This window comes from Erythranthe guttata, chromosome 6 (genome assembly GCF_056151865.1).
Source record: "Erythranthe guttata isolate IM_541 chromosome 6, IM_541, whole genome shotgun sequence".
In the NCBI taxonomy this organism is placed as follows: domain Eukaryota; kingdom Viridiplantae; phylum Streptophyta; class Magnoliopsida; order Lamiales; family Phrymaceae; genus Erythranthe; species Erythranthe guttata.
This window is the reverse complement of record NC_142538.1, coordinates 7021393-7036492: the sequence shown is the minus strand read 5'-3', so window position 1 is coordinate 7036492 and position 15100 is coordinate 7021393. Positions and strand designations below refer to the sequence as shown.

General features: G+C 31.2%; 2 protein-coding genes across 2 annotated transcripts; one reads left to right on the top strand and one right to left on the bottom strand.

Moving 5' to 3' along the window:
• Positions 1 to 1882: 1882 nt before the first annotated feature.
• On the bottom strand, positions 1883 to 3282 carry LOC148770017 (two-component response regulator ARR17-like). Its single transcript, XM_088818949.1, has 5 exons — positions 3051 to 3282; positions 2874 to 2953; positions 2663 to 2740; positions 2088 to 2158; positions 1883 to 1991 (listed from the first exon to the last, which is right to left on the bottom strand). The coding sequence occupies exons 1-5, from the start codon at positions 3157 to 3159 to the stop codon at positions 1883 to 1885; spliced, it is 447 nt and encodes a 148-aa protein (XP_088675075.1). The 5' UTR covers positions 3160 to 3282.
• Positions 3283 to 12374: 9092 nt separating this feature from the next.
• Positions 12375 to 14015, top strand: LOC105960378 (Nucleic acid-binding, OB-fold-like protein). The gene is made up of 5 exons (XM_012984535.2): positions 12375 to 12673; positions 12989 to 13134; positions 13213 to 13288; positions 13458 to 13584; positions 13700 to 14015. The coding sequence occupies exons 2-5, from the start codon at positions 13021 to 13023 to the stop codon at positions 13890 to 13892; spliced, it is 510 nt and encodes a 169-aa protein (XP_012839989.2). The 5' UTR covers positions 12375 to 12673; positions 12989 to 13020; the 3' UTR covers positions 13893 to 14015.
• Positions 14016 to 15100: the final 1085 nt, after the last annotated feature.

Here is a 15100-nt window from a genome sequence, read left to right as displayed (position 1 = left end):
GCGGAAAGGGACGTGCTGCAAAGTGAAGATTCACAATTCAGCGTAGGATACAAGAACGGCGTCGACAAAGAGGGAGTCTTTGCATTTTCGATTAAGTCCTATTACTGTATTCGTAAAACTAAAAATTAGTGAATTTCATTTGCAGGTCCCCGTGGATTTAGGGTACAATTGTATCCGAACCACTTTAAAATTTGTGTCTTTTTATTACTGTTCCATTAACTGTTGCAACTCTTCGTAAAACAGTAGAACAGTAGCTAAAACTGAATCTGGAATTTATCGGACACAAATTTATAATTAATTTGCACAAAATAATTCTAACAATATATATATATATATATATATATATATATATATATATATATATATATATATATATATATATATATATATATATATATATATATATATATATATATATATATATATATATATATATATATATATATATATATAATTATATATCATAATAAATGACATATTCCATAATGACATATATATTTTATGGTAATCATTAAATGACATTTCTTTAACTATGGTTAATCGCTTCTATTTTTGGAATGATTGGGCGCTGCATTTCTGCTGCTTGTTATCCTGTTTTGCACTGCTTTGGATTGGACCACCACCACCACCACCACCATTGCTGATTAATTACTTATCTACCAATATCTTCTTATTCGGTAAATTGCAACTACCTCCCTGAGATAGAGTGTAATTACAAAACAACCCCTTGTTTTTATAAAATTACATCCAGTCCTTGCAGTTTGTGAATTTCTTATATCCACCCTAAAAAAGGGTGTTAATGTAAGAAATTTACAAATTGCAAGGGTGGATGTAATTATGAAAAAATAGAGGGATTTTTTGTAAATAAACCTTACCCCAGGGGGCAATTGCAATTTACCCTATTTATTTTATAAATGTCGGCTCTAGTTTTGATAAATCTTTATTTGTTGGAATCTTTTAAGTTAATTTTGGATGTTTAAGCTATTATGATTGATAGGAAGTATTTTTGGGATATATTTTAATTTTGTTTGGAAGAATTCGTGCTAAGTATGAAAGTAATATTTATTTATTATTCGAAAAAATATTTTATTACCATAGTAGTGATATAATAATATCAATGGATTTTCAAAAAAGTTTTTTTTTTTTGGAAAATGAATGTTAATGTTGATTTCTATTTCAATGGATATATTTTACTATATGAGTTAAATTTAGGGGTGCTCATTAGGTAAAACCATACTGAATTGTACCAATATTTTGGTACTTTGAAAATTTATACCACTTATGGAATCGAATTATTTACGTGTTTTAAGAAAAGGTAAAAGGAAGTATTTAAACCAATTAATTCTTGTGTGTGACATTTAAATTTAAATAATCGGCTCTAAAAACAAAAAGTGATTATCAGTAGAGGCTAGATTGTAAATAATGGAAAAAAAAATATCAATTTATAAGTATTTTATAATTTGTTATAACTTTAAAGGATTTAAAATAAAATAAAAAATACATGTTAATTTTTTCGGTATTCGTTATGGTACATTAGACATATCAATACAGTATACAATACCATACTGGAATTCAAAAAAAAAAAAAAAAAAAAACAAATGCCCAACCGAATTTTAGATCGCATTTGACACGTACCGAATTTTCAGTTCGGTCGATTTACCGACCAAGTGAACACCCCTAGTTAAATCATACTAAAGTGAATTTCAATTTTATTTTTTTGGATTAATAGAATCGAGACAAGAATTTAAGTGTATGAGAGTTTGACAAACCCAATGCAAGAACTTGACCTATATGAAAATTACAAGCAACTTTGGAGCAAAATCCATATAAATTGCTGTAGCAAAAATTAAGGCAATAATAAGGAATGAATAATAGCCCTTTTTTATGAAGCTCTAACTGTAGAACTGCACAGAAACTGACATCTCAATTTCTTTACATCCGAAAACTTGAGAGGCTTCAACATGAACATTTCTGCTCCCTCTTCCAAACACCTATTTATTTAAATAAAAATAGTAATTATATGAGTAATTATTCTATTTCGAAATAGAAGATAAAAATCGAGATATGAATCAAAAAATATCGATTACTTGTTAATTCGCGTAGGTACGTTCTCGGACGACATTATGACAACTGGCACATCCTTCATAACAGACGACTCCTGCTCGAAACAAGTCATTCTTAAAATCATCCTAAAAACAATTAGGGCTTACCCGGAAAATTATTTTGGCGGGTCTACCTAAAAAACAATTAGGGCCAAATCGGAAAATGATAAGCCATGACAAATCTTCCCAACCAAACAGGGGCCTCTATGTATTAATTAGGGCAAATTACGGTCACCCCTGAAGTATGGCCAAATTACGAAAAAACCCATCTTGTTTGGGTAATTACAGTCACCCCCTCTTTTTAAATATTTTTACATATAATTCATGTAATTCGTATATTCAGTTCGGTAAACGGTATGAAATGTTGGCGTACCGAAATTCCGGTTCGATTTTACCGATTTAACATCCCTAAATTTACCTCTGGAGAGGTATTTTCGTAAAATAATACATAGTTGAGGGGGTGGCTGTAATTATCCAAATAGGAGGGAAATTTTCGTAATGTGACCATAACTCAGTGGTGGCCGTAATTTGCCCAATTAATTAATATGGTAATTAATTACCTTAATCTTCTTAAGCAGCTCATATCCAGTCATTCCTGGCATGCAATAATCTGTGATAATCATATTCACCTTTGAAGCCTGCTTCATCAATCACAAGTAATTATTTATTCTTGTCATATATTTTAATATTTAAGAAATTGTCTGATTGAAGACCAAAAATACATAGGTTTATTTATTCAAAAGGAGAAATTAATAAATAAATTAAACCTACATTGTCATTTGAAGATGTCTGGTTGTTCTCTACTAAGCCCAGATACTCCAAAGCCCTCTGCCCATTCTCTGCAGTTGTCACTACAAAAATAAAAATAAAAATATTTTAATTTCTTATTTAAAAATTTCCCATTTGATAATTAGCCAAAAGAAAAAGGACCAGGAAATAAATAATTACCTTTGCAAGATGAATTCTTGAGTAATTTCTCAACAAGTATACGGTCTATCAAATTGTCATCAACTGCCAAAACATGGGGTTCTTCAACAAAACCTGCTGCCCCATCCATTTTTCTCAAATATAATATATATGTATATGTATATGTATATATGTGTGTGTGTGTGTGTGTGTGTGTGTGTGTGTGTGTGTTTGTGTGTGTGTGTGTATATATTACCAGAAAAAAATGAAAATTAAAGCAAGAAGGGAGAGAAAGGCAAAAAGGGTTGGTATAGAATTTAAAAAAAAAACACAGTTTGGAATGTGAAACATCAATCTAGCTGTTGGTATTTATAAAAAAAATAATAATAATAATAAATAAATAAAAAGCTACAAAAGTTTTGGTCACAGATATTCCGTGATCTTCTTAGGGTTGCTACAGATTCTTGAATACTTCATAGCAAATCCCATTTGTTTTTCTCTCTCTATATTTTTTTCTATACACAAAATTAGTATAAGTATCAATATCAGAATCTCGACGGTGGTTCGTGAGATCTCTATAATCAACCTCATTTAATCCCTCTTAATTAATGGATTTTTGGTTTCTTTTAAATTTTGTTGGGTTTTGATCATTTAATTAATTAATGGCTAAGTTAGTAGTAGTCATCAATATATCACATCCACTCTCTATTTAAAGTTGGGTTTGTTATAGCTGTTACGCCACACAATCTCACATATTATTGCATTATTATTATTCATAATAATAATAGTATCCTAGTATTGGATTTGTTTTCTAGTATTGTCACTGTGTGTGTTTGTATATGGCATATATCTTAATTAATATGGTATCCTCCTTTTTTTTCAATTGTTTTTTTTAGGCGGTGTTTGCAAAATGAGTTGTAAAAGTACAAATATCAAAATTAAATGTTCCATGATACTATACTCTTTTTTTTTTAAACAATGAACAACCCGCAACCAACCATATTGATGCACTGGATTGGGTAAATTTAAATTTTATCGTATAATAGCTTGCAATCACACTAGGTTAGCCGTGTGTGACAAGCTTCATCTAACGGTCAATGGCAAGGGAATTCAAACTTGTGTCAATTAACACATGTTCACTTGTTCCAACCGCTAGGTCATCCCTTGCGGGACCAATGATACTATACTCGTTCTCAACATTGATGATAATTCTATGGTATGTTAATCGAAGTTAATTCAAAAGTCTTTTTATGGTCGAAATCCACCACTATAATTTTAAAATATTCCACCATATGATTAGGACCGGTAGTTGAATCGGGTCTACCCAAAACTCGATTGTTCGATCCGATTTTATTTGAGTCAAACTTAACTAACTATAAGTCGAGCCGAGTTTCAGACATTTTACTAAACACGATTCATTTATGAGCCGTGTTTGAGTCTGTTGTGGGTCAACCCGAATAAGGCCCAAACGATTAAGTTAATAATAGAATAAATAATATAAAAAGAGTTAGGAGTACATCTAGAATTGCTTCTATCTCATTTTGGACTCTGATGCATTTTTTGTCATATTAATTACTTAAGGATTAAACATTTGAAATATTAAACTTCTTTCGTTTTGAGGAACAGACTATGGTTTTCATTTTATAATGTGACTATAGTTTTTATCTTATTTAAGTCTTTATGAATAGTCTAGTGTTCCTTTTCGGTTGTGAAGGCATTTTTTTTTAACACGTTCAACTGCAAAGTTGTAATGTATGTAATTGTTCGATATAAACCGAAACTCGAAAAAATTTACGAGACGAGCTTAAACCCTTAGTAATGTGACCCCATATTATATGAAATTGAGTCTATAATAATGAGATTCGATCATATGTGAGCTTGAGTCAATCCAAACTCAACAAATCACATAGTCGGATGTGCATGACTGTAACTAAATATTAAATAATGCACCCTATAAAATCGTTCAACATATGAGAAATTAGAAATTAGTGACTATGGGTGGGTATAACTTTAAAATTTTATCTTTTCCTAAATGTCGGAAATGTTCTCAAATGTTCTAAAAATCAGCTTTAATCAATTTTCTTAAACATAGATGTGTTTGGCTTAGCTTATAAGCTCTTAGAAACATATGTAAGATGTTTAAAGAGAGCTTATAAGCTCGTCAAAGGTCTTTGGTATTGTTTTTTCAAAAACATCTTATTTTTTTAAATAAGCAATTGGAGAAGTTTTAAGATTTTTTTTTTTAAGTACATTCACTCCCACATTTTTATTTAAGATTTTATAATGAATAAAAATAACTTATAAGCTTATTATCCAAAACACTTCATAAATTAATTCTAAAAATGAGATATAACAACTTATCAACTCTTAAAACAACTTATCAAGATGTTAAAGTTTGTCAGTTGTTTAAAATAAGTTTCCCTAAGCAAGCCCATAATCGTACTATTTGGAAAAGAAGTTTAATTTTTATTGTATATATTTGTAAAATATCTTCAATATTCCAACAAAGTGGATCTAGATATAAATAATAATAAAAGGGTACAAATTTCATTAGTTATACAAGCACTTTTAAACCAAAAAAAATTGTTGATACTTTTGAAATTGTGACACAAAACATCTTATTTTTAGAGAAACATAACCAAAAATTAGGTTTGCAAGTACCCAAAAGTAGATTATGAACCAAAAAGAAAAAAAAAAAACTCAAAATCTATTTTGAAAAACTTTTTCAAATGCCAACTAAATATTTGTTTCGTGAAAGAAAACGAAAAGAATCTTGATCAAAATTATACAAATTTTCAAGATATTTTGTTGAAGATCATAAAAAGTGATTTTCTTTGAAAAGTTTCGAGTGAAATGGAACACGAAATCTTGTAACCACAATAATAAGTTGTGAATTGTGATCATTAAATAATAAATATGGAGTCCCAAGAAATTACTTATTTACCAAGGGGGGCTTGTCCCACTTAAATTAAACTCAGCAGCATTTAATATCGTATGCATCATTTATTAGGTTCATGGAATATTTGTTTTGGAAGTATTTTCAAAATTCAAATTTTATTTTCTCTCTTTTGAGAAATCAAAGTAACAAAAAGAAATGATCGAACGTTTATTGTTCTACTTAGGGGTGGAAATCGGACGAAATAGATCGGAAACGGCATTTCCATAATATTTTCAATTTTGTTCATTAGTAGAAAACGGGTTCTAATTTTCGTTCCGAAAAAAGTCGGAATGCCCCAGAATCGGTGGAATTTTGGGATTTTCATAAACTACATTAGTTTATAATCTCTTGTTCCAAATTCAGATATAATGGAAATTTTCACAATATTTTTCTATCTTTTTCGAATTTTTGCAGGAAAATGCAAGAAAATCCAAAAAAGAGTTCAATAGAATGCAATAAATGAAACCACATGTAGGAACAACAAATCGAAACATAGATTTTCTAATAAGATAAAAAGGCATAGAGTTTCTGATACCAATTAATATTTTCTAAGATTTTAATTTACTTGACTCTTCAGTATTTATATTTTTCATTAAAATATAACATAAGTTATATTATGGGATCAAAAAATATATTATAAAATTATATTATATATTTCGAAAAACAATCGAAATATTCGGAACTAAATTTATTCGAAAATTGGAATTTCTGGTAATTTTATATTCAATTCCTATTTCATTCCAAATAAATTCGGAAAAATTGAAAATCGGCACTTCAGAAATTGGAATGAAAATTATTGTTCCAAATTCGGATCGCAATGGACAGAATTCGGAAATTATATTCTGATTTCCACCCCTAGTTCTATTGATTACTGACGGCATTCATTTTTTTTAAAGGGTAAATCACGGCCACCTCCTGAGATAAGGTCAAATTACGAAAATTCCCCTCTTATTTGAGTAATTACAACCACCCCTTCAACTATGAATCCACGTCCATCCTTGCGATGTCAAATTTAGTGGAATCTTCTAAATTATATGGAATATTCTCAAGTTTGTACCCGTTTTATCCCATTCGAACTCCATATTTTGAAGCAATGTGATAATAAAATGTGTTTTTTGGGTTGTATATATCAGATTGTGATGCATCAGAAATTGCATTTTTGCGCAAAACAAGTACAAATTAGAGAACATTCCACAAAATCTAAAAGATTATGTTGAATTTGACACCATAAAAGGGGACGTTTAAGAAGATTAATAACTGAAAGAGTAGTTATAATTATCTAAACATAGGGATCTTTTCATTATTTAATATTATCTCAGAGGTGGCTGTAATTTACCTCAAAAAATTAGTAAAAGGCAAATCAAAGAAAAATCGTCCACCTCTAAAATTAAGTAGAACTAAATTCACCTACTTCAAAAACATCAGTTGACACCATCTAAACAATTAACATTAGCTGATTAAAGTCAGTTGATTAACATTAATAATTTTAACATATGACTAACATTAGTTCATAAAATTTCAGTTAACAAACCCAGCTGAAAATATGTTAATTGACTAAATTTTGAAGAGATGAACTAATACGATACAACATAAATTGACATTAGCTGACTAAGTCAAGTTGATAAACAATAAATCATCTCCACATTAGTACACAGACTTTTTTAACATACATTAGTTGACTAAGATTAGTACTAGTAACATATGACAAACTTTAGTTAAAAAAATATATACTAGTTAACAAACGTTTGCTGAAAATATTGGATCCACTCTCTTCCGCTACCCATTTTTACTGTAAACAATGTATGCCCCAATTGGAACCATAATATATCTAGTGAATATAAATTTTTGGTCAAAACTTCGAGAGAGGAAGAAACAACGAAGATGAGGGCACCAAGAGACGATGCGCAGAAAATCCACATGAAGTAATCAACATCGACTGTGGAGACCTTGATTGCGACATTCATCTCACCAATAACGAAAAATTATTATATTTGAAAGTGTGTGCCTAATTCTCTGGTGGCGGCAACGGCTTAGGCGACATAACGAAAGAGATAAAAAGATCGTGGTAGAAAGGGTGGGAGAGGTGAGTAAGCTGGAGTGAGTTTATGCTTTTCTAACTTATGAAGTCGGTTTTTGCGGACGTATTTCAAATAAAAGTAAGTACGGACATTTTCAGAACGTAAATTGCAATTTTGGGAGGGTTTATTTGAAATGAAAGATGAATGGCGGACGACAGACCAATTTGTAGCAAAACTTGGTTCTATGGGCACAAGTCAAATTACCCCTACTTTATTAAATTAGGAATGCTTATAAATTGTTTCTTTAAAATATTTTGGGTTAAATACAAAATATACCCATATACTATGAAACTTTGTATCATATACCCATATGTACTACACATAAATACGAAAACGCCCCTCACATTACATTTTTTTCTAAAATATGATGAAAATACCCCTACTAAGTAGGGGCTGTCTAGGGTCCGAGATGGTTGTACTTCTCGGACCATAGTATATTTAATCTTGAGCGTACATAGTAGCTAAATTTTAATCTCATTCATTGATTTTTCTGTACGACTCAGTACGACCTAGTACGACGCTAAGGATTTGAAAATTAATGTACGAACCCAGTCAAAACATATCGTACACCACCGTACACACATCGTTCTTTAAATAAATTACTTAATTAACCTTATACATTCAAATCAATAAATTAAAATACCCATTAGAAAATATTATAATAATTTAACAAAATTAAACGTCTAAGAAATCAAAACGTCAGACTTGTTCTTCCCCAAAACCAAAATCCATGTCTCGACTACAAGCATCACCTTCTTCTCGCCAAGAAATTAAAGATTATTTCTTCGTATCTTGAAAACCTTAGATTCGTTAAAGTACTCCACATATTCGATGAAAGGCCTCTCAAAGACATAGTCACGTGGAATTTCCTATGCGCTCTTCTAATTGTCTTAGCTACTTAGGTAATTTTTGAAATCTTTGTTTAAAAGAATTATATCTATTTTCTGAAATCATCATTTCTATGTTTGGTTTGTGGTTGAGGCGTGTTCTGATGGGTAGGCATTTGTGTGTTTATCAAGGTCATACAATTTATGTTCATAGTTTTTGTTTTCAATACTTGACCATAGATGATTCTTCCAATTTCGTAGAATTCTAGCTACAGATTGTTGATTGTGGAAGATGTTGCATAAAGAAATTAATTACAAATAAAGGGCTTCTTTTTTTTCTTTTCTTTTTTTTTTTTTTTGGTAAAAGATAAACTTTTACAATTTTAAATGGGATTAATGAGTATATGTTCAGAAAATCTAGAATTGTAATATTTTTTAATCCAAGTTACTAGATGTAGTCCTTTTCTTAGCGAATTAATAACCATCATTAAAACATGTACCTCTTTATTGGATTAGAGCGCCAAACATTTACCTTTTTTTTTTTGTTTTTGCGTTGTTTTATGTTGCGTCGTCGGCAAGAAAACTGTAAAAAAAATGGATTGTGTAAATGTTAAATATGCACATTTTGTTGTGACAACGGATTTCCAAGAATTGCTATATGCGGTGGCTGATGCATCATTATGATTTATACATTGATTATTGGAGTACTACTTCTTTCTTTTTTCAATATTATTAGTGATTGATTTTTTCGTTATTTCCTTTTCTTTTTTAGTACTTCTTTGCTCGCCGTTGGAATTGAGAAATTTTTAACAATTATTTTCTTGTTACTTGTCTTTTAATTGTTTTGTTTCTTATTGCTACAATTGAGAATCTTGGTTTTCAATCTTGGGTGACATGACAATGGACATGGACAATGTGTGTTTGCTTATATGTGTAACCTATCCCGAATTGAGAGTTGCAGGCAAAGTGAAAATCTATACGAGGTGAAACGGAAAGAAGTTGCTAGTGTTATGATGATGAAGCATAATCAGAATAGTTTATTCTTCGCACCAACCTAACTGGCACTCTGCCCACTTCTCTAACTTGTTGTTCCGGTCTCAAGACTCTGCTTCTGAGGAACAATCATTTCGGGGGAGAGATCTTCAATCTTGATTTTGCTAAACTCCAAAGATATGAACACGACAGCTAGGTTATCACAAATACGCTGATGAAACTTCCCCACATATTGGACCTCAGTCAGTTGTCTGAACTTGTTAATCTCTCTCGAAAAATTAGATATGTCGGAGAATCATCTGTCTAGAGATATCCCGAGAGCGATGGCAGACAATTAACATGACCACAACTGAGGAAAAGAGTGTTGGTGAGGGTTCATCGAATAATGTTCAGTTTGGGATTGGATATTTTGTGGGATTCTACGTAGTTAGCATAACTTTGTTGTTTCATGGTTCGTCGACAAGTTTTGGTTTCAACTCCAAACGAGGTGTTTGTAATATGTTGAAAAAGCTGAACTTAATGAAGTAGAATGTATGATGTGGTTGCTTATTTTTTTAATGACTAATGACTGCGATTATGTTAAGAGGGTGCTTGGGTGATCTTAAACTCGTTAAAACCCTTTAAAGTAACAAAAAAATGATGACAAGTTGGATCCTTTGTGTTTCTTTTTCAATTTTTGAAAATTAATTAGCCTAAATACAAAGATTAGTGTAATTATTTTCAAAATTCTTAGAGTTTATTGGATCAAAACTAGCATCGATGTCAGTATATAAGCTTCACATAACGCATTAATATTCTGAACAAACCTCAGAAGATTTTCCTAAAATCATACTTGTGATTTTATTAATTTTCAGAGAAATGTTGTCATGAAGAAGTTCATTTTGGATTGGAAGAGAAAAATCGAAGAATAAAATTACATCGGTGATTCAGATAGCCATTATTAGTGCTTGTACTAAATTGCAATGCTTGTCCTATACTTAAATATACATTACAACCAACTCCATTAGAGAGAGAGAGAGAGAGAGAGAGAGAGAGAGAGAGAGAGAGAGAGAGAGAGAGAGAGAGAGAGAGAGATGTCCAGAAATTATACAAGATTTCACATACAAAAAATCAACAATAGTGTTGATGCTAGTTTAGATTCATGGCCGCGGTTATAGATTCGAAAAGTTGTACTTTGACTATACCCCTATGGTGAATATGAAAAAAATAATTAATGTTGACGATGATGATAAATTTTGCTTTTTACACCATCGATGATGATGTATAGAAAAAAATTAAGTAGTGAAGATTAGTGTTCAGAGGTTAGGAATAATTATACGTAATATGATTTTAATTTTCTTAATTTGTAGTTAACTATTAAATTATCTAATTAGGTTTTTAAGTTTAAATAAAAGGGGCTTTTATGTAATTTTACTTGTAATCCAGGGATCGTACATTTTTTACTAGGTACGTACTAATTATACGTGGCACATTATTATTGGTTGATTACGATCCGAGAAGTACAACCCTCTCGGACCCTAGACAACCCCTACTAAGTATATATATATATATATATATATATATATATATATATATATATATATATATATATATATATATATATATATATACTATGAACTTTGTATCATATACCCCATGTGGCCATGTACTACACATAAATACAGAAAACCCCCTTACATTACATTTTTTCTAAAATATGATGAAAATACCCTTACTAAGCACATATATATATAAGGTTTTGTGTGAGCCATTTTTCACTATATATTTTACCATTTTCAGTCAATTTTACGTGGAAAATTTTGGTATTTATATTTTTTTCTCCTAAACATCTAATCGCTTAGAATTTTTTAATTTTCTGAATAAAACTTTTTATTTTTGTCATTTTGAGTTTCTTCATTTTTTTTTTCTTAAATGTCTTCCGGTAGTTCAAACATCCTAAGATTACAAACATCTTTACAATCCTATGATTGTTGAGAATTTGAATTACCGGAAGACATTTAAGCAAAAAATGAAGAAATTCAAAATGACAAAAATAAAAAGTTTTATTCAGAAAATTAAAAAAAAAAATCCAAGTAATTACATTTTCAAAAAAACTCAGATTTTGGAAAAAATATAACAGTAGAAGAATTTTTGTATCTATATGTAGTACAGGGGTATATGGTATATGATACAAGGTATATAGTACAGAGGTGTTTTTTATTTAACCCAAATATTTTATTACAATTAATTTTATTAATAAATAATCAAATACTATATCAAGTAAAAAAATATTACCAATCATTTATGCAGTAATAAAATTTTAAATTAAGTTCTAAGTTCCATGTCCAAATCTAAAAAAAATAAAAAAATAAAATAAAATATGTAAATTGTTTAACTATTTCGAGATACACGTGTTATTGGGGACTTCTAAGAACATTCTACTCTACTTGGATTATCGGTTGCTGAAACAACTCATAAAACATATATTATCGGTTAATAATAATAATATGTTTCAAAAAAAAAAATTAATAATAATAATAATAATAATAATAATAATAATAATAATAATAATAATAATAATTCCTAAATATCCTAATCTCTCCTTTTTCTTATTTCCCAATTCCGAGCCCTAATTTATCATCTTCTCTCCACGTTTCATCACTACCACCATCATATCAGAATACTCGCCGTCGCCCGCCACCATCGACCATCAGCCATCCGCCACCGTCGACCACCACCCGCCACCAGACGACCACCACCTCATCTTCACCGTCTCCATTGACCTTGAATCTCCTGCTTCCACAACAAAGGTCTCCACCACCGGAGTTCAGTTGCTGCTAAACTCTAAAGGTAAGTTTTTTTACACATAAGCACTTCTTAGAGGTTAATTGCATAATCAATTTGCTTATTTAATTCAAACATTAATTTAAAATATATGTATTTTAACTGTTATGAATGATTTGCGGGAGCTGGATCTTAACAATGTGGCTTCGTTTGGGTTTGAATGTATTTATGCCGACGCCCACTAGGGTTTATGCATTATGCAATCATAGTAATTGTGTGTGCTGGTGAGGTGTTGATTATGAATTACCATGTACTGGTCACAGTTTTTTATTTATTTATTATTTTTAATTTCAATTTCCCTGTTGTATTACTGATTTGCAGAAACAAAAGCAAATTTGAAGTAATAACAAGAGATGGGAGGAGGAAGGAAGAATCTTAAGAGGGCAGTCGAGTCTGAAATGGCGACTCTTCAACAAGGTCAAAGCATAATGCAGGTTGTCGAATTGAGGGGTTCTAATCATATCGAGGTATAAACTTTTTTTATCTTAATGTATTTTAATGTTAAAATCGAAGGTTATTTTACTCCGTCAATGCCGTTTGTGAAGGTAATGGACTCGAAAGGAGAGAAATTTATAGCATTGTTTCCAGCGAAATTCCACAAAAGCATGTGGATTAAAAAAGGTATGGTTCGTGAATGTAAATCTGTTTATATTTTTCGCTGCCGTTAACAATGAAATAATATTGTTCGTATTGCCCGGAATAATTTTTTCAGTTCAATTCCTATTACGAGGCAATGATTATTCTTGTATATAATGAAAATTTTCCCTGTTATTGGTTGATGTATAAATAGGGAATTTTGTAGTGGTCGATGAAAGTGGGAGAGAAGAGGCGGAAGAATCTGGTAGGAAGGTGGCAGGCTTTGTTAGGCAAGTGCTTTACCACGAGCAAATTCGTCTGCTTCAAAAATCTTTAGAATGGTGCTTCCCTAACCTTTCTTGAAAATGCAGTTGAATTTATCGATTTGGTTTTATAATTTCACGTTTGTTTTGTTCTAATTTTGCTCGTTTGTGTTTCTCAACTCTGTACTCGTAGGCCGGAGATTTTTAAATCCATCTCCCACGAAAACCCGAAGGAAGCTTTAGAGTGCTGTACTTCCCAAAAAGACAATGAAGATTCTAGTGACGACGATGGACTTCCGCCTTTGGAAGCAAATACAAATAGAGTAAATCCTCTCAAGTTGTATGTAGAGTCCGAGTCGGATTCTGATGATGATAATTGTTCTTAGTTTTCATCCATTCCGATAACAATTTTATAACCCAACAGATGTGATCACTTACACATTACGTTTCTTATTTTTGACCGAATTTCCGAGGTATGTTTATGTATGAGATTTTGAGCATTTTATCGATACCTCTTGCTACTACAAGCGATATGGATAGTTCATGGAACTAATTTTATTTGCAGACGCGAAACTGTCTATGTGTGCTTCTCATCGTATTACATTGAAAGAGTCCACATGTTGCAGTTGAATCCCAGAATTTGAACTGGACTCGAGCAGGGCTCAGTTTTAAATTCTTTATTTTGTAATATTTTCGTGTGGAAAGTATAAATTCAGAACTCAAAATTTTATCCTCAATTTGTTAGGAAATAAATACTGTTACAAAACAATCTATATCATTGGTTAGGAGTGGAAATCAGAATAGACTTCCTAATTTCGTCATTTTTTAATCGAAACTTTTCGACTCCAAAACAATATTTTTCATTCCAAATTTCAAAATTTGTGATTTTTTTCTGATTTCCAGTTTTTTTGGGATCACAATTGGAATATATATCAGATTTATGGCGCCTAGAAAAATTGCGGCAGTCAAATTTCGTCCGACAAAGAACAGAAAAATTCCACCGGAACTCCGATGAACGGATTTCATCACGAAAAGACAATCATTTCCCTCAAAATTTCATGCACCCGAAAAACCCATCTACTCCAGCTCCACGCCCATCTCCTCTGCTCCGCCCAATTTCACAACCCCCGCCGTTTTCCTCCCCTTCCTCTCTCGTTTGGCTCTCCCTCCGTTGCGGGATCTATCTTACTCCGGCAGAATATTCTCCAACTTCCGGGAGCTAAATGTTTCACTTTGAATTTTCGATATCCGTTGATTTCCATTTGATTTTTTTTTTGGAACAAGTATGTTAATTTCAATTTCCGTTTTTTCTGATCAGTTTTTTTGGAAATAAATTGGAATTGTTTTTCATTTTCGAGAAATATTAGAATTTTTCCAGTGTGTTAACTTTGATCCGATCTATTTGATTTCCACATTCAGTAGAGAGTAGACATGACCTTGGTTCTGAGTCGACCCGGATTGGAGACGAGTTCCAATGGGCCGGTTAATAGGATCAGTGGGTCCATGACCCGGAACCGGACCAGTGCACCAAGGCCGATTAAGGTTTTGATTTTTTTATTTTTTGTGGTAAATGTAGGTGCATATAATGTATGCT

Excerpts from the sequence above, each read along its gene's own strand:
- LOC105960378 (XM_012984535.2), top strand. The coding sequence starts at position 13,021 with ATGGGAGGAGGAAGGAAGAATCTTAAGAGGGCAGTCGAGTCTGAAATG. Across the intron at positions 13,135-13,212 it reads GGGGTTCTAATCATATCGAG|GTAATGGACTCGAAAGGAGA; the intron begins GTATAAACTTTT and ends CCGTTTGTGAAG. Across the intron at positions 13,289-13,457 it reads AAGCATGTGGATTAAAAAAG|GGAATTTTGTAGTGGTCGAT; the intron begins GTATGGTTCGTG and ends ATGTATAAATAG.
- LOC148770017 (XM_088818949.1), bottom strand. The coding sequence starts at position 3,159 with ATGGATGGGGCAGCAGGTTTTGTTGAAGAACCCCATGTTTTGGCAGTT. Across the intron at positions 2,159-2,662 it reads AGCTGCTTAAGAAGATTAAG|GAGTCGTCTGTTATGAAGGA; the intron begins GTAATTAATTAC and ends TGTTTCGAGCAG. Across the intron at positions 1,992-2,087 it reads GTACCTACGCGAATTAACAA|GTGTTTGGAAGAGGGAGCAG; the intron begins GTAATCGATATT and ends TTAAATAAATAG.